Source organism: Phalacrocorax carbo, chromosome 6 (genome assembly GCF_963921805.1).
Source record: "Phalacrocorax carbo chromosome 6, bPhaCar2.1, whole genome shotgun sequence".
Classification (NCBI taxonomy): Eukaryota; Metazoa; Chordata; class Aves; order Suliformes; family Phalacrocoracidae; genus Phalacrocorax; species Phalacrocorax carbo.
In genome coordinates, this window is record NC_087518.1 from 4,501,777 (window position 1) to 4,526,171 (window position 24,395).

General features: G+C 41.2%; 1 protein-coding gene across 2 annotated transcripts in view; it reads left to right on the forward strand.

Moving 5' to 3' along the window:
• LOC104043648 (contactin-3) overlaps nucleotides 1-24,395 on the forward strand; it is a 114,629-nt gene that overhangs the window by 9,750 nt on the left and 80,484 nt on the right. For both annotated transcript variants that reach the window (XM_064453449.1, XM_064453450.1), the window contains exon 2: nucleotides 21,583-21,706. In XM_064453449.1, the coding sequence (XP_064309519.1) occupies nucleotides 21,652-21,706 (55 nt within the window). In that variant the 5' untranslated portion in view covers nucleotides 21,583-21,651. The remainder of the gene's footprint in view (nucleotides 1-21,582; nucleotides 21,707-24,395) is intronic.

Below are 24,395 nucleotides of genomic sequence, written 5' to 3' on the forward strand. Positions count from 1 at the left end.
ATCTGCTTTGGGTGGAAAGGATAGGTTTTGTAACTTTTCTCTCTTTTGTTTGAGGGTGCAAGTAAATATGTGAATTGAATCGTCCGTTAGAAAAATGGCTTGTAAAGAGTAATAGGTGTAACTTATTCAGGGTTTCTAAATGCTGGCACGTAACTGTCTTTCCAATGAAACTGAAGCCATAAGATACAGGGAGTTGAAGCTTTCCCCAAGACCACAGATCAAACCAGTAAGTGAATATTAAGATCAGATTATCTTTTCCAAACATGCTTTCCTATGTCCGGATCTTATGATCTATGTATGTAGTGGTTTAAATCAATGGCAAATGAGCAGTACCTCCAGAAAGTGTAGTGGAAGCCCCACTGAAGGCTGTCAATCCTAAATTGATCAACTAACGGTGGAGGAAAGGGAATCAACAGCTAAGTTAAGAGAGACTCCTAACTTGATTTTTTTTTTTTTATGCTTGTTTTCCCATTCATGAGGAGAAATACTTGCCTTAGGAACTAATATGTGGAATAACCAATTGATAAAAGGTGAGATCTTATTGAAGCTCTGCTAAAAGTCACACAGAGTATTATCTGTGTGCTTGATTGTGTCATTCCTTGCGTTTTCTTCTGGCCAGCATCTTTTTAGTTTACATAGTTGGAAAAATGCTAAAAGTTAAAGGTGATCAGTCAGATATTTTTGGGATCTTCAGGGAGACAATTTGCAAAGTATCCCAGTCCAGCTCCCCAGGTAGGTGTGTGTAGTGAATGGAGAGAATGACTGCCTACTAAGTTTGGGCTGTGATAGGTGCAATATTTGCTATTCCTTAAAAATGAAATCCTGAATATTAAGTTGAGTGTAACTGCTGGAGTGGGAGTGAGTGCTAGTGAATAGAAATGGGGGAGAAATCTGGGTCGCTGTGCTTACTGATGAAGTGAATGCTTAAATACAAATGAGCAAATATGAAGGACTGAATGCTTAGAATCCCTTTAAATGTTGAGTACTGAAATATGCAGAAATGTTGGCAATGTGCAGATCGGCTATATGGGGTGGGTAAATGTTTGTCTTGTGGTCTGTAATGCAGCTAATGGCAGATTACTTGAAACACGTTAAGATCTACAATGATGACTCTGAATTTTTAACCCTTCTTTGTAAAAGAACTCGCACGTAGCTCACAAAAACTTTGCAAAGAGCTCTTTGGGTCATTGTTTCATCTCTGCAGAGGGGAAGGAGGGTGCTGATGATCAGTGGTGTAGTTGGGGTGCTGTAAATTCTTGAGCCTCACTGCAACTTGTCACCCGTCCTGCCTCCTAGGGCAACACGGGGGGAAAATAGTTTGCTGATTAGTCTTGTGATTGACTTGGTGTCTGTAGGTAGGACAGGGAGCGCTGCAGCACTTCAGTTTTAGTTCTGACTCTCTTCTACCCTCTTTCCCAAGAGCCTCGTATTCTCTGGCCAGATGTGTCCTGTCACCTGGCAGGACATCCGTGCTTCCCTGCAGGTGAAGGAGGAGCTGAGGAGGGTGGCCAGGGAGGCTCTTGGGTCTTCTCCGAGGGAGAGGTACAACATGATGCTGAGCCTCTCTGCTGAACCATCTTCTGGGATTTTTCTTTCTTTTTAATTTTTTTTATGAAGCCTGAGAACATTAAAATGGAGAAGCATTTGATTCTTCACTTAAGTGAATTGATTTCTTTGTTTTATCTGTTCTGTAACCTGATTTAAACCAAAGTAAAACAACTTTAACGGGGAGAGGTTTTATGTTTATCAGCCATGTGGTATACTGGGTTTTTTTAATGTAACAGTTTCTAGCTCTCACATTTTATCTTTAGGATTTTTCGTACCTCTTTTTCCATTAAATTCCAAAGCAAGCTGCTGAGGTCAGGAGGTCGCAGATGATGCTGCCGTAGTAAAAAGGGGAGGGGGAAGAGTTCACGATAGAAATGAGAGTTTTACCTAAAACCTTGCAGGAGTCATTAGCTGATACTGGGTTGTGATAGAATATAAGCATTGCTACGTGTCTTGGAGTTTTTGCCACTTCTAAACGGTGCACAAGACAAGTTCTTAAGTCTGTTATGTGCAGTCATTGGTGTACAGGATAAAAAGCAAAGATAAAGCTTGCAGAAGAGAAAGTTAAACAAAACTAATTTAGCAGCCGGGAAGGAAGGAAATCCGGTTAAGAATAGAGATAATTTAAATAAATTTTAATCCCTTCTAGGTTTGAAAGATTTTGGGATGATGAGTAAAAACCTAAGCGATTTAGCTGTTTCTGAGCTATAATCCTTGAGTTATGGGAGACATACGGAGGATCAAGTCACCTATCCCCTTAACCCCTTAATTTAGACTGCATCAGCTGTTCGGCTGTTCATTGCATGTCTGATAAATGGCTGTGCTGGCATCACCGAAGGAGTGACTAAGTAGGCAAGGGTACAGGCTAAATCAGCATTGCTGCTGAAAAAGCATCTGCGTAACTGAACCCTCATATTCCAAAGCGATGATGTCTTCTGGGGGAGAACCAGAACTCGAGTTCCTAAGTTGTGCAGTCCTTCATGTGAGGTCTTCAACAGTGCAGTCCCTAGCATCTGTTTGAGCATTTAAGAGCACATTTTTAGCAACGTGCACCTCCTCCGGATAAAGATTTATTGATTCTACAGCGGTGTTCTAGGTACTTGTTAGGTTTGTGTGCACATCATCAGTGGTGTATGAAAAGCCTCTCTTCGTATTTTCTCTGGTGTAAAATGTGCAGTATACATGTGGTGTTGTAGACTAAAGATCTTGTCATTCGTACAGAAAGATATACATAGGTTTACTGGACCAAATGGCTCCCTGTTAGAACTGGTAGAAGGTAGCTGGCTAAATTAATGATGGAAACTCTTTTTCTTCTGATGGGTTTGGGTTGGGTGAGTTTACCTGGGCCTGTGCTCAGACCAGTGCTGGAGCCTGCAGAAGCCATGGAGCCCAGTGCCCCTGTACACAGCCCTGATGAGCTCTGCTGCCGTCATTGCCCAGCTGCAATGGAAGGGCACTGAAATGTCTTTTTCTTCTTGACAAGCTAAAAAGCAGCAGCTGCTCATGTGTAACACTTCTCCCATCTTGGACACTCACTTGTTTGTCTATTTTCTACTCTTGACTAAGCAAGAGTTAGCTTTTGTCCCAGAAGTAGCTAAATTTATGTAAACCAGAGTTATTTTCGTTGTCTTCTCCCTCTTTTGAGTATCTGCCTTCTCACATAGCGCTATTCCTCTTGTTGCTTGTTTCGTATCTTTCCTCTTATAAAACTTCTGTTTAAATTACAGTGGGAAAAGCGATGAAGCCTTACAGAGAACTGCCAAACGATTTGTGGAATCAAATGCAGTTACTGAAGTAGTTGCATATATACGGTAGTTTTCCTTTTATGTTTAGCTTAATCTGTTTATAGATCTTGCAGTTTATCAATTTCTCACTATAATTGTTGTAACTATTGGATTTTTGCATCTTACATTGACCATCTTTACTATTATATTGCTAAAGAAAATAAAAATCCCTATGGCTCTGGTAAAGAGCTATTTTTCTAATGCTTTAAAAGCTCTAGCTTAGACTATATGAGCATCCTTTTTCCTTGATAACCTTAAAATGCAAACAGAAGAGGTGTTATGTCTAATCGTGCCATTCTTCTGTGACTTACATGAAGAACAAGTAGGGTTGCCTCCCTTGTTCTGCTTTGGAGAATAACAAAAGGTTGTGGGTTTTGCTTGGCATTTGGTTTTGTAGTAAGTTCTCCCCTGCCCTGTAACCGGTTCGCCTGCCAAAATCCAGATACTAGAAAGCTCCAGTGTTTCATCAGGTATGCTTGTAGACCAGAAAGCCCTTCTGCAGATCTGTCCTACAACGCAGTTGAAATAAGTGAATCTTCATCAAGAAACACAGAATCCTCTTCAAAAGCACAGCCCCCAGGAGCCCCTGGTTGGAGAGGTAAGTGGTCCCAGCCTCTCCGAGAACTGGCCGCTGTGTGTCTGCCGTGGTGGGTGCTGTACCCTCAGCTGGTGTTTGACACTGCTGTTGTGTTTCCTCTGGAAGTGGTGATGGTGGCACTTGGTGTCTCTCCATAAGGCACTGGGGTTTGGAAAAGGATCATGGACTTCTTAGCTTTTTCCATGTTTTCTTCAACAACTTCCAAGAGGAGCAGAGTGTCCTTTTCATGTTCATTATCCAAGTCCCAGCTTTGATGCAACTTAATCAAGTCTGGTTGTAAGACTTCAGGCTTTTGACCTTGTTCCTATTCTGTCTGAAGAGTAGTCTTGGCTAGATTCATTGGAGGTGGTTGGCTTATTTTCAGAAGAAAAATCCTAACAACTTACCGTTAGGCCTGTTTTTCTGACTAGAATAGCTGCAGTATTTATGTTCGTTTCTACAAGTATTTCCAGATGACTCAAAGCAGCTCCTTTGTTTCATGGTTTCTAAGTGGATCCTGACTACAATCGCTTGCTTATGCTGCCAAAGGTCAGAAGCAGGGCTTACTATGCAGATGGCCCATGTCATACAAGGGAAACATCGAGGCAAGAAAGTATGGCACTTACCTCCTCTACTAAAGTGTACCTAGCTTTTAGTGGGCGGGTGGTTTTTTAGGGGGTGAGTGCTTGCCTTTGTTATTTTTTGGCTTCTTTCGTTGGTGAGGGAGCAGAATGGCGGTACTCGAGGCATCTGTCCCAAGTGTAACTTAACTTGAGAACTGTTTTGATATCAACTCGCTGAATGTACTCCAGAGTTAAGAAAGTTGCATAAGCTCCTTATCTGAAGCTAAGCAGCTTAAGGAAGTTGCAAAGCTCTACCACCTCGTGCTTCCTGCTTTTGAGCTATTTTAACATAAAACTTCTTCCCCCAGCATCTGAACATCCTAATGTTACAGATTTTGGTAACTTGCGTAGTTAACTGCTTGTGCCTGTATGTTATCCTGAAAGAACAGAAAACTCCCAGACCTTTCACATAGTTGCGATTTAAAATAAATAAAATCAGTAAAATGTGTGAAACTGATAGAAAGCAGTAGTAAGGTTTGGCAAGATTAAACCTGAAGTTTCCTCCAGTCTGCCTTTGTTCTGAGGTGGACTCTCGATTGCTTGATGCAGAGAAGGCCTGAGTTCTGGTCTGCATCGCTTGATCTTAACTCCTCATCAGGCGTCCCCTGCCTTTCTGGGAACGTCGGATACTGTTGTGGCAGGAGTTTCCAGCTGTTCCCTGAGCTTTTTACACTACAGTGTGAAAAGAATTATGTGCAAGACGTACTTTCCCTTTTGTGTCCAAGGATGCTCTTTTCCCAGCAGATAAGTCTACAGTGACGTTTTTAAAGAAAACCAGACACGAACTATGTAGTTGATGCATACAGCCTCATCTGGAAGGGAAAAACCATGGGGTTTTTTTCTCTGCAGGTATCTTAGCAAAATAAGCAGAAGAAAATAATCTCTTGTATCCTTATGACCCTTTACAATACTGTAGCAAGGGGAATCCTCTCCCAGCCCTTGGTTCCCTGCAGCAGGGAGGGAAGAATCAGTCTTTCTACCATATTTTCAGAAAAATTTAAAGAGCATCAGTCTGGGGAATAAGCACCGCAGACAGTTAACTGTCTGCAATTCTAATTTAAATTTCCTCAAATTGTAAATTTGTAAGGATCCACATTTTATATTTCTGAAGGACTCAGTGGCTTGTCCAATAGGCCTAATTAAGGTGGTGATGAACGTATCATTTGCAGATTAATTTATCCCTATACTTCCTGGGAAATAAATAAATGGTACATGTGAAAAGAAGTTGTGTGAGATGCAAACAGACATTGCAGCAGAGCTGATTTTTTGATTTTTTTTTTTGTTTGCTCAAAAGAAATGTTAATGTTGCAGTGATGCAACACACATTTACACTTCACATAGTTAAGTTTAACCCATAATGGAGTTACTGAAATATGCTGTGTTACTTTTACGACCTGGGGGTAGAAAGGTGCTAGTGTATTTTCCTTCCTCTTTTTGTCCCTTACCAGGTCAGGTTTTGCTTTGGCAACAGAAATAACAATTTTTTCCGAGTCATCTCCGTAAGTGATGGCAAAAGGCATTTCTATCAAAACCTGAGTTATGCAAAGTCACGCTCAATATTTGGGTGGATGTTCCAAGCCAACCCCAGGTACCCGGAGGATGGTGTGACGAGCCCGAAGGCACACAAGCCTGTGTCTCTACAGCAGCTGCTCCGCAGAGCTGCTTCCTCCCTCTGCCTCTGGCAGCCACAGCCATGTCCTGCAGTGCTGGCTCCAGCCCTTGTTTATTTTACAAATGCAGACAACTATAATTCTGGGAATGCTTGTTATTTGTGTTATTTATCTGGTTCCTTTGCAAATCCTCCTGAGTCCTGAGTGATGTATTATTCTGATAAATTCCACAAGTTTTCTCTGTGCTGTGTGGAGGACTTGTGAAAAATACAACCCTTCCTTGTTTCTCTGGGATATGTTTTACAGACCTTAGGACTTTTTTTAACTAAAAGAAGCTGATACTTCTAGAAACAAAGTCCCAGCAAGGCTTTATCATCAGTTGACAAAGTTCTATTATGGTATTCTTCCTCTCCACCATGTCAAATATATGCAGATCCAATTAACATTATTGGAATGTGAAAGAAGTCTTGAAAGGCCCCCTTTAATATTAGGCTTTGAAAAATCCTGCTTCCTGGATTAATTGTGTGTGGTCAGGTGAATTTAATGGTCTCGTTTGTTAAAAAAGGCTCCAAAAGCCTTTGAAGACTTAAAATTACTTTTTCTGACTTAAAAACTTATGCATTGTAGGTACAGCTTCAAGTACTCTTGTCCAAGGTTTTTCACAGATGAGTTTAAGTGGTATTAAAGCAAGAACACGAAGCATAAAGTCAGGCGTAATATGTTCTTTAAGGCTCTGTTTCAGCATAAGTTCCAATTTTCACCTTCCCTTTCCTGTACAGTGAAGGATGCAGAGGTGTCCCAAATATTTTAGTAATTGCAGTGTCTTTCATGCCATATGTCATAGATCTGAGTATTCAAATTTCATATTCAACTTAGAATAACTTATCCCTGTGAGGAAGAGTAAGCCATCTAATAATGTGTTGAGACATACATTTACCTGTTCTTCATAGAGGATCTTTCTTCTTGATGAGGGTAACTCCAGAAAAACATAATGCAGAATATCTTGATTTCTGTAGGAACACTTGGAAAGTGCTAAGGGATGTTCCCCTAGGTCTTAGAGCATTAGGAAAAAAAGTATTAGGTAGGGCTGCCCGGCAGCCTTTGCTCCTTTGGCTGTAGTGCTGGAAAACAGGGTTTTGGTGACAGATTGAAGTTGTGCAGCTGTCCATAAAGGATTTCTGTTGTCTTCTGGCCTCTTCTTTCCTTTCGTGCCTCAAAACACAGGTATGTTGTTAAACTACATGAACAGTTTCCACTCGGTGCTTTAAATAAAAGGTGGTAGTGAATCTTGCTGAGGGGAGTAAAGCAGCTTGGCTGCTTGTAGCCCGCTGCAGAAGGGCTGAGCTTCCTGGTTCAGTGGGTTTATTGGTTCTTAAAGAATTACGAATTTAGTTTGAGGTCATTTCTGGAAAAGCACTTTCTCCTGGTCTGCAGAACACGATTAATAGTGAGAGCAACGCCAGGTGTATAAAGACATGAAGTGAACCTTGGAGATCCAAACCAAAACCAGCATCTTCTGGGGTTTGGAGCTTGTTGCTACTTTCCTGTTAGCCACAGGGGAAAAGAATTTTTCTTCTCTGAAGAAAAAGTCAAGGGATATTTGGGAAGTGGAGCTTTTTGGTTAGCAAAGCCCCAAGTGTAGGCTTTCTGAAGCTGTATTTCAAACTTGCTTTGGTGCCATGAATTATTTTAGAACAATATTATTATTATATGAAATTACTGAACCTCAAAAATTAAATTTGGGCTTGTTTCTGCACCCCCCACTCCCTGGTGCCGACTCCATGCACGCTCTCTGACTCTTCTGCAGGTCTCTTCTCCTGCCAGGGCATTTAGTGTCAAGGTACTCGTAATGCTTTACAAGCCAATTAACCTCCCTCCGCATCATCTTTTCCTTCCATGGGTTTCAGACTTCTGTCAGACAGAGTTTTGCTAATTTGAGTTTAGTTCCGAAGTCAAGAAATGGATTTTTCAGTACTTTAGATCTTCTTAGGTTCATTGCCACTGAATGTTACCTCGGTGTAGCTCTCTGCTCCTTCCAGTTTTGTTTGGGTTTGTGGTTTGTTTTTCTTTTTTCCCCTAAACCAAAGCTGTCAAAATTATCTGGCAAAGCCAATGTAGTCTTTATCACATCTAACCTCGTACTGATATTTAAAGAGATCTTGCTAAGTAATTTAAACACTGCTTTTTGTTGAGGTTTGGTTTTTTTTTTACTTGAAAGCGGGGCCTCGTTAGGTGGGAAGGATAAAAGAGCTTTTTCACAGTTGTTTGGCTAACAAGCCTACTTTCTTTTCTGCTTTCTGTGGTCATGGATCAGTTGTGGTTGCATGCATTAATCTTGGGATAGATGCTGACATTCTTCTTAGTATCAATGGAATAAAATATAGCTGAAATCTAACCTCTAATATTCTGCTTCCTTCAACTTACGATTTTATGCTGAGACTCGGTTTCCTCCCTGGAACCATGGGTAACAAGGATACCCAGATAATAACTAATCTCTAAATTACGCAAAACTGAGATTCCTTGCGGTCATTTCATTGTTTATCATGTTTTCTCTTTCTTTCCCTTTACTTTCCATCATAGTGGCATGGGTATTGTCCTCTTACAGTGGTGGGTTAATGAAGCGAGTGTGTATCTAAAGCTGGAATTCATTTCATGGGGAGTGTGGGTACATAGGGCAAAACAGGGAGAAACTGAGGAGTGGGGAGAGGTGGGGCAGTGTTCTAGTAAAATAAAAATAATAATTTAAAGAAATAACATACTCTGGTCTTAATAGTAACCACAAAATGGTTTGACTCTATTAAGAGTGCACTGCCATGAGCAAGCTAATCAGCCATGCTAATCAACTGAACATCTGTAATGGTTTTATCGTATTCTCCAATGGGTAGTATTCTGCCTGCTAGTTCAGGTTTAAGTGTTTTTTTTTCTGTTATAAGCTCACTTCGGGGTTAATGTCTTTGCTACTAGTTTGAAATTTGGCTGAAATGCAGTATTCAGGTTTTCAGGCAATATCTCAGTTCCTTTTTTAAAAAAAAAAACTTTGCATAAAATATTTGAGCATTTTATTTCTATTCATAAGAGAGGAAAGTCTCTTGGGCTGAATAACTTCTAAAGTGAAACTTCATAGACATCAATGCAGATTTAGCTGCCTTGGTCTCAAATAAGGGGAAGGGGAAAAAAGTACTGAAATGGGTTCAGCTATAACCATTCAGCTGTGACTTTGTGCTTTTTCTTTACTTTCACATCAGTGCTCTATGCTGCAGGGGATTATTTTCTGGCATGTGACTTTGAGTGAGATAATCACAGACGGGATAGATTAAGGCTACCTGCGGCCATATCTCCTGAAGCTCAGTTCCTTGCGAAAACTGAATTCTTCTATCTAGCTCTTCCATTCCTAGGCTATAGATGTTTTAAAAGAATAAGAAAAGGCTGGTAAGACATGTGACGTGACTTTTTTTTTACCTTCTTTTCCCCTCGTTTACTTACATACCTGAAACATTTAAGCCGTTTTGCCCTCTTGGTATCTTACTTGCTGGGAATTTAAATTCTCTTTTACAATTAAACAGAGACAATACATCTCATTGCCCATTGTATGTCAGCTGTCAGGCTGTTAAAAAGTGTTGTGGCTGGAGCATATGGGGAAATGGGGCTGGTCCTTCAGCTCACTGGGTCTGGGAGGTCTTGGCTTGGGACTGCAATAGCGTGTTCTCTCAGTGCTGTTTTTGTCTGTTATTTTCAGCTCTGTAAGACTGAGGTGAGGACTATTCCCTGTGAGCAGTTGCCTTGACGTAGGGCGTTGTGCATGGCCCAGCGTTAGGCTTAGCTTCTCCATCGCTGGAGGCAGCTGGATGGATGTGTTGAGCTTCAGAGCAGAAGGCTCTCCAGAGAAGCCTGTTGCTGTTGGCTTCCCCACCCAAATTGCTCCATGTCCTAGCACTGAGTTGAGTTTTCAATAAAACCTATCCAGCCCATGTGTATTGGTTTGAAGCCTGTTGTACTTGGAGATGTGTGCTGACCTTAAAAACAAGGCTGTACTGCTAGTTCAGTGATGTGTATGACACCTCGCCCTTGCCTACTGTAGCAAAAACTGCAGATGTCTAACAGCTAAGGAAGAAACAGCAAAGGATCCTCTGTGTTCACCTGCAGGCTTCTTCCTCTGCTTATTTGACTGTGAGGCAGAAAACAAGCCCGTGGGGTCTGCCTTAAGTCAGCTTGCCTGTAGGTCATCTCTTCCTCTTGGCTTGCTTCTGCTCGGAGGGAGAAAAAGAAACCTGTGTGTGCGGCTTACGGAAAGAAGAGAAACTTTCCATCACCGCCTACGTGGCGCTATGTGTCTCTCCAAAAAGTTTGCATCCATTTTACGTCAGTTTTGGTCTAGGGAGCTTCTCTCCTTGGTATTGGTCAAGAAGAAGCAATTGTGTAGTGTAATAGGAAAATATTAAATTCACAGCTCTGTGGTACTCTATAAAAGTGCCAGAGAACCCATGTAGGGGACAATCATCTACCTTAGAGTCATGCCATACAGTTTTTTGTTTGTGTTTTGGTTGTACTATCCTTTGTAATGACTCCCTGTTAAGTTATATAAAAAGATGAAATAGTAGTTAAAAAACAGGCAGAAGACCTGGCCATCAGACCTCTGAAATGTAATGTGGTAAAGGATGTCCTTTCTCTCTCTGAGTAAGTTGGTCAGGAAAGTCTGCATTAAAATGTATTATTAAAGATTCCTAAAGTAAGAAATCTTGGAGACTTGTTTTCTATTTAAAAGCAAAGCTGAGTCCAGACCTTTGTGGGAAGCGCCAAGGGCCACAGTGACATCCAGACTGGAGAGGTGCAGGGGAAGCCCAGGCACCCCGAGGCTCTCATCCTCAAATCTGTTAGGATTTTTTTTTTTTTTTCCCCCTTTTCCACTGGAAACAGAGAAGTAACTGTTGATTTCTGGAAAATGCCTGATTAATGCAATACACAGGTCAGGCTTTAAGCTTTGGTTGGGTGTTCTAAGTAACTGAAGAGGTGGTCATGCATTGAGGATTTCTTGCCTGTATTGAGTTATGCAAATGACACAAATGCCATTAAAATTGAATAATTTTTCTTGTAGGTACTTGAGCATTAATGAGACTTTTGGAAGGAGGAAAGAGGGTGAGAAGGAAGGGATTTTTCTGCAATTGTTTAGTGTGCATTATTAGATTGTTACATAAATAATTTTATATATAGCTAGCTGTAAAAATGTGTGGATACTTACACACAGCTAGCAACACGTTTTACTGTTTAACCTACAAGAGCTTTTAAGTCTTTTCAAGCCCGCGGTGTACTGACCTTTTAATTTGTTAGCTATGAGGTTATTAGACACAGAATGATTTTTCCTCATATGCTGCAGTTTAAAATCTCAGTTTAAGGGAGAAGTTTAACGGGATAGCAGCACTGAGTTTCTGTATGGTCTCCTGTAGTGAGAGAGACCAGAGAGGCCAGAGTGTATATTTTGAGTATTTCTTGGACCGAAAGCGGCGATAGTTGTTACGGGGAACTTTGTAAATCAGAGTAACTTCATTCTCGGGGAAAAGTTAGTTGACCACAGGGTCATATGCACGTAAATTTTGGTGCAGTGTGGTGTTGAGAGTACTTCTGTGTTGAGTTTTGTATGTTTTTGAGTTGCAGTGCCCTGACAGGGTAATATATTCTCAATGCTTCTAAAGCAGATTGACTACGTTGCTGTTTCCTCTGGTGGAATTTAATGGTCTGTCTATGGTTAGGCTTTTTGTTTTTCTGCTTCATCTTTTAATCTTTGGGGGTGGGAGCGCTAAGAAATTATTGGGGTTTGCATTAGGATTTTGTTTGGTTGGTTTTGCAAGTGCTTGAAGACAGCCTGTGGCATTTCTTTGCTCTCTAGATGGAACGGTGTGAATTCCAGTTTCTGGGATTTGAAGCCCATCTTAATGGTAGGATGAGTCTTGCTTGTCTTATACACTGATTTTATGTAGATACTGTACTTCTGTGTGGGAGAAATATGAAGGAGAGTAGCCCATTCTGCTTAAAAAAAAAATATAGTATTTGAACTAAGTGGTACTACTGTGGCCTCTCTACAACTACCTTGAAAGGAGTCTGTAGTGAGGGGGGGGTTGGTCTCTTCTCCCAAGTCACCAGTGACAGGATGAGAAGAAATGGCCTTAAGTTGCACTAGGGGAGGTTTAGACTGGATATTAGGGAAAATGTCTTTACTGGAAGAGTGGTCAGGCATTCGCACAGGCTGCCCAGAGAGGTGGGGGAGTCGCCGTCCCTGGAGGGATTTAGAAGACGTGTAGACGCAGCAGTTCAGGGCATGGTTTAGGAGACATGGTAGTGTTGGGTTGACAGTTGGACTTGATGATCCCAGAGGTCTTTTCCAACCTTAATGATTCTATGATTCTAAGAGGATTTTTGTAAATTCAGCAGTCTTTAAAATTTTGGTGAAGAGGGAAGTAGTGGCAGATTGCTGAGCAGGGTTTGCTGACCTGGCTCCGAGGGTTACCTACAGCATTCGCGGGGCTCCCCGGCCAGGTGAGGCCATGCCCTGCGGGAGGTGGATGTTAACACCAGCTGGGACAAAGAGGGATGTACAGATGAACTTTGTTCTGTCCAAGGAATATCAAAATGAAATGATGTGTGCAGTGGGAAGCGATGAGCTGTATGTGGGCAACCATGCAGGATAAAAGAAACTTTCAAAATTATGATTTGTGAGAGATAGAACCAAAGGTGTTTTGAAAGAAGTACTGTATTATTTGTACCTCACCAGAGACCGCTCTCTGGATGTTAATACAAAAGCTACTTAGTGGGAATGAGGAAAGACTTCCAAAGGTCAGTCTTATTTTCCGAGGCTAAGTATTGGCCCATCAGCAACACCTTGTGCCATCCCAAGGCTCACTGTGCTAATGGTCAGCAAGTACCCTGGCAGCCCCGGAGAGCTGGTAATGCAAATGCAGGCATCGTAGTCATCTGAGTTATGGAAATAGAAATGGGATATACAGGGCCTCCCCTTCCCCCCATGGCAGCTACACAAGATCCAACTTTGTATTTGTGTTTTTCCAATAGCTTTGGTTTATTTATCATAATTCTAGAGCCTTGGATTATTTTGAAGATATTTGTGACATCTTGTCATCTGGGTTCAAAGAATTTCTGACCTTTGGAAGTACCTGTCTTGGAGCACCCAGTTGAAGGTGATGACCCATGCATGTTATCAGAAGGGTGTCTGAAATTGGTAAGTTACAGGAGGAAAGCCTCAGGCATACAAATTGTAGCAACAGTGGCCTGAAAATAACAGAGGAAATACTTTGTGACAGGACAAAATTCGGGGGGGGGGGGGAAATTAAGCTTTTTAAGTTGGTTATTGGTTTGAAATATTGGTGATCCAAGAAAGGAGGAGTTAATAGAGCACAGGTCATGTCATCAAGGATGTATTGCAATTTTAACATTACAGTATGTTAATCATAGGGTGTTGAAGTGCAAGAGGCTGTTGCATGGGTGCTGTATAGCAGAGGTTGGGTAGGTGTTTAATAACCCACTGAAGTATAGAGGAATGTAGCTGTATAATGGCAATAAATTGAGGTATTTAAAGTAGCAGAAGTTAGCTTTCAGCAATGACTGAGTATAAATATATATATTTAAATTTTAATAACACTTGTAGGGGATTTCAAACTTTTCTTTGTGCTAAGTAGACAAGATCCTGATTACTATAGGTAAAGAATTTTTACCAAGAAGCTGCAGCCTGAACATTTTGGTATGCTGTAAAAATGCCCTTTCCTCATGTATGACCTGGAAGTATAATTTTGGCACCGAAGATAAGATTTTACTTGGAAACTGGACTTGAACTTGATAGTAACTGGGTGGGACGCTGTCCTGATGCAGCTGAACACTGCAGGAAATCTGCAACTCTGCTCCTCAGGGCTCGAGAGCCATCCCTCGGCAGCAAGGACAGAACCCGCTCTTGCATCCGTTTCGGGACCGAGCTCTCACCGTTTGAGATCAAATGTCTTGACTGGTGCATGTGCAGTTAATTCTGTCACAGCCGGTGTTTTGCCTAATAGGTGTCTTAATTCTGTTTTGTCTGTGAGTAGAGGTCTTGTGTGGTTGTTTGTTTTTTCTCTAATACTAGCAACTTTTGTAGCTAAAACTTTGCAAAGTATTATGGAAATAAAATGTCTTTGTTTCCGATATCAACTGGCCATAACTGGTTGAACAGAAAAAACAAACAGTATCAATATAAGTTTTAAGGTCTCAAGAGTGAACTTTTGCGCTAATCTGCTTTGTCTCACCAAGGTTCATGTTTCCTGAAGTAATGTAAAAGAGAGCAATATAACTGTTTTCACTTAATATCTATGTTTTGAATTTGAGAAATTAACCTATTTTATCATGTAGCTGTACGCTTCTACGGGAGAACTTATCTTGGGCCGCATACCTCCGGGACACAGGGCTCTACCCACCCTGGGGACAGTGATGCACAGACATCAATATGATGGATGCAAAATGTCCGTCTATTTGGCTGCGTCACACGCTTATATAGCTCTTGCGGTTCCTGTTCCTGCCACTCCTATGGGGAGGAGTCTATCTTTCCGTCACATCCCGTAATCTTCCGGTCGCCGATCCCTGTCTATTCCCCTACACTATCAGTGTAACACCTTCACTGTACCAACACTAAAAAAAGACACAATTTAGTTTTTAACCACAGTAACTAAACGTATCATCAAACTTTATTCACTGTGTTCAGAGTAGGTCTTCCACGTATGTGGATATGGAGATGTTATCGCTTAAAAGACTTAATAATTTGAAACTGTATCATGTAGTTGATTCAACTGAGAGAGTTAAATAGATTCTGATCAACATTCCCCTGTAAATTTGGGGAAGAGCGCAAAGCTCGTTCTTGTGTGAATTTTTCTCATGGGTGTCCCAAAATTGATAGAGGTGGGCTGCTCCGCAGCTGGTGCAAAGCAAAGACATCTGGCTAGATGTACAGAGGCTCTCCGATTGTTGGTGCACAGCTTCATGCCCAGAGTTGTGGAAGTTGGTGGTCTTAATGTAGGATTCCCGAGGACTTTAAGATAGATGGCATTCCTTAATTATTTCCTTTTTGCGACTTCACTGCTTCTGTTGATATGGAATAACTCCTTGTGGTAAAAGAGGTACAGCTGAGTTACAGCTTTATTTAGTAGTTATAGCTCTTAAATGGAAGAACTGCAGATACAGAGTTCAGGAAACCTGTTGGTATATTCAGAGAGGACCTTAATGTCATGCCAAATAAGAGGTATAAAGCAGAGATGCTCTGTGACACTGTCTGTAGAAAGATTAGCATCCAGGGAGAGTGGGCATTCAATTGCTATAAATGCTCTTTCTCCCGTGGGAGAAGGAGGGACTAAAGTAAGTACAGGGCTAGGAAAGAGGCTCTGTAAACCAGAACCACCTGTGTGGTCCATGTGCTGGAGAGATTTAGATCAAGTGCAAAGGATGGATGGGCAGGTAAAGCAGGGGACTGTGGCTGAAAGAGTGAATAAATGCAGTGAGACAAGAGAAGCTGTTATAAAACTCTCCACAGAACCGTTGCTGGTTCTTCTCCTTTAAACTTCTGTAAATTAATTTTGTTTAAAATGACACTTTTAACTAAGTCTCTGCTAATGACACACCGGAGGTGACTTTAATCCTACTTAGCGCTTGGTAATGGTGAAGTTTCTCTCAAACTTCCTTCCTCCTTTTTGCACTTACAGTCCAACTTCATCAGGATGATTTGTCTATTGTTGATATCCCTGCAGGGATCGGAAGGCTGAGGAAGAGCCACAGGCAGCCTCACAAGTGCTACCTGCAAAGGCAGCTTCCTAATGAGTGGTGCTACCATGCAGCTGTGGAACAAAGATCTAATGAGACCCCAAAGGAGTCAGAACCACCACGATTTTTCCTTGGAGCACCATTTTAAACTTCTCTTTGGAACACGCCATGGTATTGCTTAGCAGGTTTAACTCTATTCTTTGTCAGGCTTCTTTAGCTTTTAAGCGGTCAATTCTTACTTATTTACAGTCTTCAAGGTGTATTAGATGCGCTTGCATTTCTTACAGAGCCAGCACTGGCAGCACACTTCTGAAATATTCAATATTTATTCTGCATTTTGTTTTTTCAAAGCCTTTCCAATCTCATAATGTTAAATTACTCAGATACTGTACTGTCTAGATTTGCCTGTTGGATAATGTCAGTGGAATTAACTATTTCCTTCAAATGACAGAAATCCCTCTGAGCTCTCATCTTGAGCTGGCACAATGTCTCCGTCAATGGAACAAATAAGATATATTTGATAATTTTTTTTAAAGAAAAAATAAAATAAAAATTTTGTGGCCAGCTCTGCTGTTGGATACACCTTTAGCACTTTTGAGTTGGGTTCATCTCAACAGAGACAGATCCAAGTGAACTGGGCTATCTTGCTATTGAAGCAAAGTCTTGAGATTACCTAATATTAGAGAAAGACTAGCTTAATAAATTATGTGCAAATATTGTACTTTTATAGTGGTTTTTGTATTTCTTTTGGGTTTTCAAAAGCCTATTATTGTAGCGTTTTTTAATTATGTTAATTTCTAAGCATGGGAAAGTGTATAGTTACCATGCAAAGCTACAATGTAGCATGGCATGGCACTGGTTCCTTCCAGCCTTCGAGTAGGCAGGGGCTTAATTCACTGATGTGACAGGTAACAGTCCACCATGTGGGCAGTCCTCAGTGAAACAAAGTTTACTGGGTAATTTTCATAGCTAGTAATTTCATTTTGGGGGAAACAAGAATGGATTCCCCCGCCCCCCCAAAAAAAACCCCAACAAAAACCAACCAACCAAACCAACACCCCCAAACCACCAACACCCCCCCCCCCCCCCCAAAAAAAAAAACACAACCCAACCCAACAAAAAAAGCCCCCAAAATAGAAATGGGCTACTTGAGGTTGCTGAGGGATATTCCACACTAATCAGTGCATCTTCTTGGTATGATGCCCCATGGATATGACTTTATCATTAACTAGACTGTTAAGCTCATAATTTATCAGGATGAGATTCTAATAATTCTTTCCCTTTGCAAAGAGATGCTGATGTCCAGAGTCGGTACATCAGTTCACTATCTGTTTTGTGGTTTGTGATCAATATAGAAAAATAAGTTGTAGGTCTCTGTAGCTCTCTGAAGTCCCCAGATTTTCTGATTAATTTAGACTCAGTGTTGCTACAAATTCCTCTAGCTCAAACTCAATGTTTACCTTGAACTTGTCAGCCAGATCTGACGAGTTCCATTTCTATATATAGAAATAAAAATTCCACCTTTGGGGAACTACTGCGTCTTACACTTGACTCTGGGTAGTAAAAATTAAGGTCACTGAATAAAATGACTGACTCTTGAACCTTTTCTAAACTCTCTATTTCTTTCAGACATTCTTGTCCATCACTTGCAATATTATATGATCCGAAAGTGCATAGGTTTTGGAAAGCTAATTTGGAAGGAAGAAAAATCAAGCTGAATTTTTTAGGTGTGTGCTTTCATCCTACGTAATTTGCTTGGCTTGTGGTTTTTTTCCCCTCGCTCTCCTGTGGTTGTCTTCAACAGACTTCTCAGAGGAACTCACGAGAATTTACTTATCTCTGAAAGTAAAAGCAATGTATAATAAAGAAATTATATCTGTTGGTTTTTTCCTGGTGTGTTTGTACCACTTCACAGGTTTGCTTTCTTACTGTTTGGAAATATCTTCCTCTTCTCCTGAAACCAGAGCAGTGTTTAATACTGGGAATAGTTTTAAATATAATAATTTAAAAAATATATTTGTTTCCTTTTACATACTCTGTATGTCAAGGCCAGAAAGAATAAAGACAAGCAGCACCTGCTGTGGTTGGAAGAGATGGTTAAGAAACAGAGAGTAATACCCACAAAGTGCTGCATTTCTGTGGAGGTAATTTAAGGCCAGTTATTTCCCAAAGCACCCAAATAATACTGCGGACCTACCCCTTTGCTTCTGCAAAATGAGGGGGAGGTAAAATTATTCTTTGCTATTAGTATTACATTAGTCTCCGTTTGTAAGAGGTGACGTATTTGAAACGTTATAACCAAATGGCAGGGAGCTGGGACTTTTTTAACTTTTCCTTGCCCCTTTCTGAATGTGGATAATCTGAAAAAACAACCGGGGTTATGTAGGAGCTCTGGAGGTGACAGAGATGCTCAGCACTGTCATCTGGTTTTGAAGCCCTGCCTTGGCAGTGAATAGCTTTGATGCACATTAAAATAATGTGCTAGATAACTGGAATACGTATATTATGAAAAGTAACTCGCTGCGAACTTTCTAATGTAATGGATTTTTATTTTTGTCTGTTACCTCTGATGGGGATCTATTTTTCTAGATTACAAGAATAACCTGGTTTTTAAAAAAGGTTGCAGTAAAGCTGAGCCGCAGTGGTACTCAATACTTGATTTTGGAGCAATTTCAAAGCAGCAAGCTTGCTTCAGTGACAAATATTCACTGAGGGTTTATAAACAGCCTAAAACCATCCTCTGGCTTGGCAGAGGTGACCTCGGTGCCAAAGGGGAGGGCAGGGAGCCCACGGTGGGTCTCGTGCTTTGCAACCCTCTGTGTAGCTGTTGGTAGCACAGTGGGATGGTGTCAGTAGAGAGAACCTCCTTTGGCTTCTTTATTGGGAAGGCTGTTGCTCAACAATGAACTGAGAGAAATTTTCAAGAATTTTATACTTTGGTGTCTGCTTGGTGTTAAATCAGTGGCGCATATGAATTTGCATCTTCCTTTGTAAAGAACTGACCTGTTGTTGAGCACAAGGATATGTTTATCTGGCTTTAGTCTATAAATCTGAACACTTCAGTGTCATGTTTTAAAAATGAAAGTTTGGGTATTCTGGAATAGATCCTAGATTAGCAAAATCTCTCAGAACAGAGAGAAAATGAAGCATTTCAAGTAATTTAAGTCTTGCAAGGGCAGCTAGCTGGTAACTACCATTCTCTCAAATATTCAAATTTATTAAAATATAATGCAGGCAGAGGTCAGGATGTATTGTTATGATTTTATACCCACATATAAAACTTCCCAATTTTTTAGCTTCAACCAAGGCACTTTTTTCTGGTCTGAAATGGATCTATCATGTTCTGCTTTGCCCAGAGCACTTAAAGAACAAAATCAAATTAATTTAGCTTTTCCATAGCTATTTTTTTTCCTTCCTTTTAAGACTGCAAGCAAGCTGACGTACGAGAGTGACCTACTTCAGTATTCCTACCCCGCCTCCTCCCCTCTCCCCTTCCTGCCCTTCTGGCTGTCCTCACTGCTCGGGGCAAACGTTGCTGCTGTGAAATGGCTGGGTTCCGTGGGCTAGGACGGAGGGGCTTAGGCAGGTTTTAGCATTGCAGCCCAAAACTAGGGGTGTCCCGAGGTGCTCCTGTGCCAGGCTGGCGTGGGGCACTGGTGCAGCCGAGGCTCCTGACGGCTGCAGGAGCAGCCGGTCCTCGAGCAGCGCAGCCGGGAGCGTGCCCTGGATGGGTGTTTGGCTGTCCTGCCGCTGGTCTCTGCCTGCTCACGGATAACCTTCCCGAGGGGAGCGTCCTGCAGATGGCCCTTGGAAACACAGGGTGGGGAATGACCCAACCCAAGCTTTCAGTTTCCACAAAAAGTTTTTTTTCTCACTTTCTGATAACTTTTGTGCGTTTTTTTTTTTTTTGTGTGGTGTTTTGTTGGGTCTTTTGTTTTGCTTTTTCAGAAAAACAAGTCTTGAACTGCAGATCTGACACAAAGCAGGTTTCTACCTTCCATTAAATGATCTCAGTGCGTGCATCTGACCTCATTTTTTTTGGCTCTAGGAAAGGAAGAATTCTAATGTTGCCAAAGCACTGTTGTGGGCTTTTGAATGTAAAAACTTACCAGAATTTATCGTACTTACATGACTGTTTTTGGAAACCAATAATGTTTTAGCAGCATATCATAAACTTCTTAAGATTGTAGTCTTTTGAGGACTGGGTGTGGTTTCTCAAACTGATCCAGAGAGCTGCCTGGGGTCGGATATCCCCCCACCCCTTTTCAGGTGCTTGGGAACCCTACAGTAGCTTCCCTCTTGTACCTGCTTTGCTGGCAGCACACGCCTGCTGAGTGATCAGTACCTATTACTTGATAGAAATTATGAGGGTTTGGGTTTCCTTATTTTCTGTTTTAGAAACACATGGAAAAAAACCAGACAGCGGTGCCTCTGACGGTATGGGGGGGACGATGCCACTGTCAGCGCTGTGTGCCTTGCTGCGGAAGCTGAAAGCGTGCCCTGTGCGAGCCAGGGATTGCAGGATGCGAAAAGAGACAGTCCTTGTGGCAAAGGGCCACGCGATGTTCTGAGGAGCTGAAATTCTCCCAGCGAGTCATGGAGTGGGGATGTATCGGAGTGTGTGATCTCTTTTTCTGGGGTGCTTAGCTTGAAATGCAGACACACGATTTACAGAAGTATTACAAACCTTCAGCTGTAACGTGCAATACAGTTCACATGGAAAACTCAGGTTCAGACATGTCAGAATTAATGGTTGCTTTCTTGACCTTAATATTTTGGTGCATTGATCCATAGACTGATTTCAGAAGGAACCGTTTGGTCTGGTCTTTGTACTGCAGAACCTTGTATTTTGCCCAGCTACCCTTCCTCTGAAGGAGGAGGATGCTGTGGAAGTGACACGCACAAAATGCAAAGGCCACAGTTGTCATAAAACTTCAGAAAATTTACTGTAAAGCTTTTTTAAGGAAAAAATAAAAGTAAAGTAACAATGTCATACCCAGGCTAGTACACCTTTGTAAACGATTATTATCTAGCCAGTAACACAGGCAGGAATGGAAGCTAGCAGATTAGTTCATAGCATGTCATCACACCTGAGCGCAGCATGCTTGCTCATGGTCTTTTTGGTTACTAGATCTTCCTCTTCAGACTTGTACAATGCTGTTGTGCACGTTGAGTGCAGATCTGGTATGGAGAACAAACAAAAAGTAATGGGCTAGACATGGCTTTAATTAAATCGGTTATTGCACGTGTTCAGCTTCTTGCTAGCACAGTGTATACAAGGCAAGTGCAATGCAAGCTGTTCTCATAACAAATGCATTAAACTACTGGCTTTCTCTGTGATTGCACCTCGTGCACTCTTTCTTCCTTTAAAGCAACCATTTCTTTGAAATAAATGAATGCTGGAGCTGGGTGAGAAGTAGGAACTACAATATCAACTTACCTGTCAGCTCTGCTCCTGCTGGAGTATGTAACTTCTAACACCCCATATACATACCTAAATGTGATACATATATCTGCCCTTCTGTTGAGGGTTAAGTCTTAGGAAAAAAAGAGGAACATAAAAGGGTCTGTCAACTTTTAATAAATACAAAAGTGAATTAATGAGGAAGCCAGTTCTTGGATCATCACAGGATTAAATTTTATATTTGTTCTTTTAACAGGTTAAACCTTTCACCTAGAAGACTTTCACCTGAGGCTGAACCAGAATTACTGAATTTAGGTGACTGAAGATGCTGCTGCTGTGGAAACAGCTGTTCCTGGTATCGTTTGTTGGCTGTCTTGGAGGTAACAATATACAATAATCTCTAACTTCCAGTTTAGAACGATGCATAATTCTCCAGATTCCAGATTTGAATGCAGTTGAGGAATAGAACTACAGAGACCTTGAAATGCAAATGTCGTGTAGAGTTTAGAAACCAAGCACGCAATACCTATCTTCTACAAAATATTAACAGTGGATGAACTAAAATAATCTTTTTTTCCTACAAAGTTACTGGGTAGGGTTATGCTGTCAAAGCAAGCAGAAGATATTTGAATACATTAAGGATGTTGTTAGTAATGCGTGCATCATAGGTATGCTGATTTAACAGCTGCAATGTGGGTTTTTTAACCAGAAATGTCAAATTCTTGCTGTAACTGGGGATGATTGCTGCAGCTTTTGTCAAAACTTTGTTTACTTTAGAATGGGTTTATTCATGAGGAGCAGTGCTGTGTTATTGCTGCACCAGTTCAGAGGTTTGCTTTTCTTACTCTGCCAGACAATAACCCAACTAATTTTCAGTGTTTGGAACTTTTGCTGCTTTTCAGGTCTTTTCTCTCTCCTGCCACATTAGCTCTTTGAGTTGTTTTTATTTACCTTATCGAGGTCAATGCTTATAGCACCAGAAGTACCTTGCTTTTCTTGGTGATCTCTTCATTCAGCCTGCGTTCTGCTTGAGCATCCCTGGTAATGCTGAAGTGCACGTGGTGGGGAGGAGAGGCCTCTGTTCTGCCCTGAGCGGTCGGCTCTTGGTGATTTTGGTGCACGCTGGCATCACCAGGGTTGCAAAGAGCAGGCACAGCTGGTAGTGCCCAAATTGCGTATGTGCATCCTCCACAGAACAGTCAGCACCGCTTTGGGAAGGAGGACAGTACGTAAGCATGTACATTAATGGCAACATGTACATCAAATGGTTTTATAGCCTGGGTCTGTTGTGAATAGGCATGTTTTCTTTGCAACAACTCTAACACATCGGTGATGGATAGAGACCTTGACGCTGTGGCTGGTCTGGGCAGTCACCTGGCCAGGATTACTTCCAGCTGTGATACAGCAGCATGGGCTGTGCCAGCCTCTTCTCTCATCCCCCTTCCTCCTGTAACTGGTGCTTATGTTCTGGCTGCCCTCAGGAGGATTGAATTCCTGCATGAAGTACACAGAAACATAATTGTGAGTAAGGTATATGGATTTAGCTTTATATGGAGACTCGGAAAGCCAGGATTTGCTTTTGGCTTAGTCAAAAACTTTGAAGAAAGGGAAGCCACAGTGTTAAAGCAATCTGTAAAGTGAAAGGTGCTAATATTGTCTCTACCAAACCCAAATGTTTTTCTACAGAAAAGAAAATCCCAAGAGACTTAAATATAAATTATTTTTCCTGCAGGGCTACTTTATGGATTTCTTTCTGAAAGAGGTCTTGGGCATTTCTGACACCAAAACAATCATAGAAGACTTGCACAGAATTATTGGTTGAAATAGAGGGGCTTTGCTTTTCTGTCCTTTTAAACTGCTGTAAGGAAAGCTACCTTTTTAGTAGTTGAGTAGATACTGTCTTGCAGCTGTATCCATTCTTTCCCTGCGTCAGTCAGGCCCCTCCCGCTGCCATGGCATGAGCCATGCAGTAAGTGTGATTCCCTTTGAGCCCATGGAAATCCCAAAACAGCAAGAGAGAAGGCAGCAGGGAGCTGTTTCGCTACAGGAGTATTAGCTGTAGTGTTTTGTGGTGTTTCTTGATGCTGCTCTTGTACTTCCACCTCTTCTTTTAGCAGCAAATTTTGGCAGCGGCGCTGCGCGAGGCAGGAGCGTGAGGTTGTGAGCGTCCTGTGTTAGCTAGTGGAGCTGCCCCAGCCAGGGCTGTGCCTTTCTTGGGCTGCATCTGGAAACACCTGAAATTGAAAATGTATTTGTAGTCTTAAAACGACTTGAAGGATAGAAGTCTACTCCCTGTAATGTCTACTGCTGCATCTGTTATCATTGGGGAATTACTTGTAAGGCCAGTTAGCCACTGCTGCATCTGAACTGGCAAAATTTGACATTATAAATATCAGCAAAACAATGTTGTTGCACAATGTATGTATGCGCTTCTGAATCGCTCATAGGTAACTCTGGATTTCTGCTGACTGTTCAGTACGGCTGTTATTTAAAGGAGATATATTGTTAATTTAAATACGGACTAAGGCAAACTTTTAAAAGTGATTAGTTGTGGTAATGAAGGATGGGGCAGGGGGAAGCAAACACGTAAAATCTAAACATTGAAAAGATCTTTAGGTAGCTAATGATTTTTCAAAGTGTAGTCTTGCTGGTTTTGATCTGCTGGATAGTGTTTTTGTTATATTTACATTGCAATGCTTAAAATGTATCAATAATTTTCATGCAATAAATCACTTCTATCAGTGATTGGCATTATGCATGATGTTTGTAGAAGAAAGAATGATTTCATTATATTTGTGGTTATATTAGTGTTAGATGAGTATTAATGCTAAAAAAGGCTTTTAATCTCTTAAATTCTGTAAGTTTTTTGGTTGATATAAGGTGAGGAAGATAAGGACTAACTACTATTGTGCTGTAGTTTTTAGTTACTTTAGTACAATTTAATAGTTACCCTTTTGAACAACTGTTCAAAGTATAAGAGGAGAAGGGTAAAACTCCCAATATTTCATTTGTGGATAACACAGTAAAATGTTCTTTTGAAAAACAGCCCTCTCTTTACCCTTATTGAAG